Source organism: Tursiops truncatus, chromosome 1, assembly GCF_011762595.2.
Source record: "Tursiops truncatus isolate mTurTru1 chromosome 1, mTurTru1.mat.Y, whole genome shotgun sequence".
In the NCBI taxonomy this organism is placed as follows: domain Eukaryota; kingdom Metazoa; phylum Chordata; class Mammalia; order Artiodactyla; family Delphinidae; genus Tursiops; species Tursiops truncatus.
In genome coordinates, this window is record NC_047034.1 from 69,822,534 (window position 1) to 69,825,032 (window position 2,499).

Genomic DNA, 2,499 nt, shown 5'->3' on the forward strand with positions numbered 1-2,499 from the left:
TGCTGGACACAAAACAGCCACTTTTTATGAAAGTTGATCAAGGCATTAAGTGTAAAGTCTGTTTCTGGAGCTTTCTATTTAACTACTACAACTTCCTGCAGTATAGAATTTAATTTCCTAATGTCTACATACTCTATATTCAGAAACTTTAGATTGCACCTCTTAATTTTTTTAATGCATGTGACGTAATAAAACAGAACTACTCTAGTTAATTGTATGTGCTGTCCTAACCAGAATAGAATATCTTTTTACCCCATGGTGAGTTTTTGTGAAATTCACCATTGAAGGGACATTTACATCCAGGAAGAAAATCTAGTGGGTAGATGCAAAATGCCAATTAATGTATCCTGTCATTATTTTCAAATTATAAAACATAAAATCTGTGACAGGATGATATAAATAATTTCTCAAACAGGTAAAAAGGAACATTATAACAAAATGTCAAAAGTAGAAATGAAAAGATTAAATGGTAAAAATAGAGTGAAGCGATTTAGGTAAGATTGGCCATGAGGCAAGGACTATCATGAATTGGGTCTATGAATGGGTTTAGATATTCTGTAAACTCCTTAAATTGTAAGCAAGTCTTCTCCCACTCATGTTCATGAGGATAATTTCATGTTTGGATATTGCTTTCAAAATACTCTCTGTTGTAATATGTGGACTAGAGTGATTAAGATGATTAACTATGGTCATAACACTGGTCAGGCCAACTATTTGACTATTTTTACAAACAATAACATTCCAAACTCAATATTTACCAATAAACCTCATAATAACATCTTATTCTAGAGGAAAAGCAGACATTAGTGTCACATAAGTGACACTAATGTGAGCTTTTCTGTATTGCAATTGAGGTACAAAAGCTGAGAGATGAAAATGTGCCAACTACTCTCAAAAAATAAAAATGTTCAGTTAAAAAGATGTGGAAGTACATTCTTTTTGGTTTTTTTTTTTTGCGTTACGTAGGCCTCTCACTGTTGTGGCCTCTCCCGTTGCGGAGCACAGGCTCTGGACGCGCAGGCTCAGCGGCCATGGCTCACGGGCCTAGCCTCTCTGCAACATGTGGGATCTTCCCAGACCGGGGCACGAACCCGCGTCCCCTGCATCGGCAGGCGGACTCTCAACCACTGCGCCACCAGGGAAGCCCTGGAAGTACATTCTTTATAGTAGAAGAACTATGTTTTTTACAGAATCTGAAATATAATATTTCAATTAAATAATTTTAGGGATCATTTCTTCCCCAACACTTTTCTAATAGCACCTTGGACATCCTTGTTTCTGAGACTGTATACCATGGGGTTTAATAATGGAGTGATAAAAGTGTATGTCACCATTACACATAGTTTGCTGTTGGTCTCAGGTAGATGTAGGAAGCAAAACCACAGTGAATAATAACAACAGTGAGGTGAGAGGCATGGGTGGAAAAGGCTTTCTGTCTGCCTTCAGCAGAGGGACTCTTCAGGATAGTCCTCAGAATGCAGATATAAGAAACACAGATGAATAAAAATGGGACCACAAGTACAAGAACCCCACAGATGAATATGACAAACTCATGAACATCTGTATTTGTGCAAGCCAGATGAATGACTGTCACAGAAATAATGGTTGACTTTGTTGGCACTACAGAAAGGAAGGCTGAAAACTAAATACACTACTGTTAGTGAGGCCAAGAACCCACCAATCCCACAGGTGGCTCCCAATTTTCCACACACCTGTCAACTCATAAGGATAGGGTAATGCAGAGGTTGACAAATGGCAGCATAATGATCATAGCCCATCACTCCCAATAGCAGGCAGTAGGTAATAGCAAAACCAAGGAAGAAGAACATTTGGATGGCACAACAGGTGAAGGAGGTTGTCTTGGCCACAGAAAGGAGATTGATGAACATCTTGGGTAAGACGACAAAGGTGTATAGTATCTCTCTGATGTTGAGAGAATTCTGAAGAAGAAGTACATTGGTGTGTGGAGGCTTTTTTCCAGGAGGATGACACTAACAATAGTGACATTGCCACTGAGAATGACTAGGTACAGAAAAAGGAAAACCGCAAAGAGGACAAGCTGAATTTCACCAAGGCTTGAAGAACACAGCAACAGGAACTCAGTGACCATGGTGAGGTTCTCTCCCAAGACCTGTAAAGAAAAGGGAAGTAAATGCATTCAGGTACATGGATACAGGAATCTATATGCAGGGTATGTAGGCTCATATGTCTTTCTTCAGGTGTTGGAAAGATCTTGCCTTTACCAGTTTCTAGCAGCTTCTGGTTCATGGTCCCCCTCTGCCTTCTTCAAAGCCAGGAAAGTTGTATATCTTTCCCCAACTCTGATTCTGTCTTCCACTTTTAAGAATACTGTGATTACATAGTCACCCCCAAATAATATAAAATAATCTCTACCTGAAGGGCACAGGGTTAGCAAACTTAATTTTATCTCCAGCCTTAATTCCCGTTTTTCATGTAACCTAACCAATTTACATGTTTCTGGGATTGATACATGGACAT

General features: G+C 39.1%; 1 protein-coding gene across 1 annotated transcript; it reads right to left on the bottom strand.

Moving 5' to 3' along the window:
* Positions 1–1,333: 1,333 nt before the first annotated feature.
* On the bottom strand, positions 1,334–2,110 carry LOC101319331 (olfactory receptor 10R2-like). The gene is given in 3 exon segments (XM_073799926.1): positions 1,334–1,589; positions 1,591–1,928; positions 1,931–2,110. Coding segments are annotated over 3 exon segments (774 nt in total).
* Between the last annotated feature and the right edge of the window lie 389 nt (positions 2,111–2,499).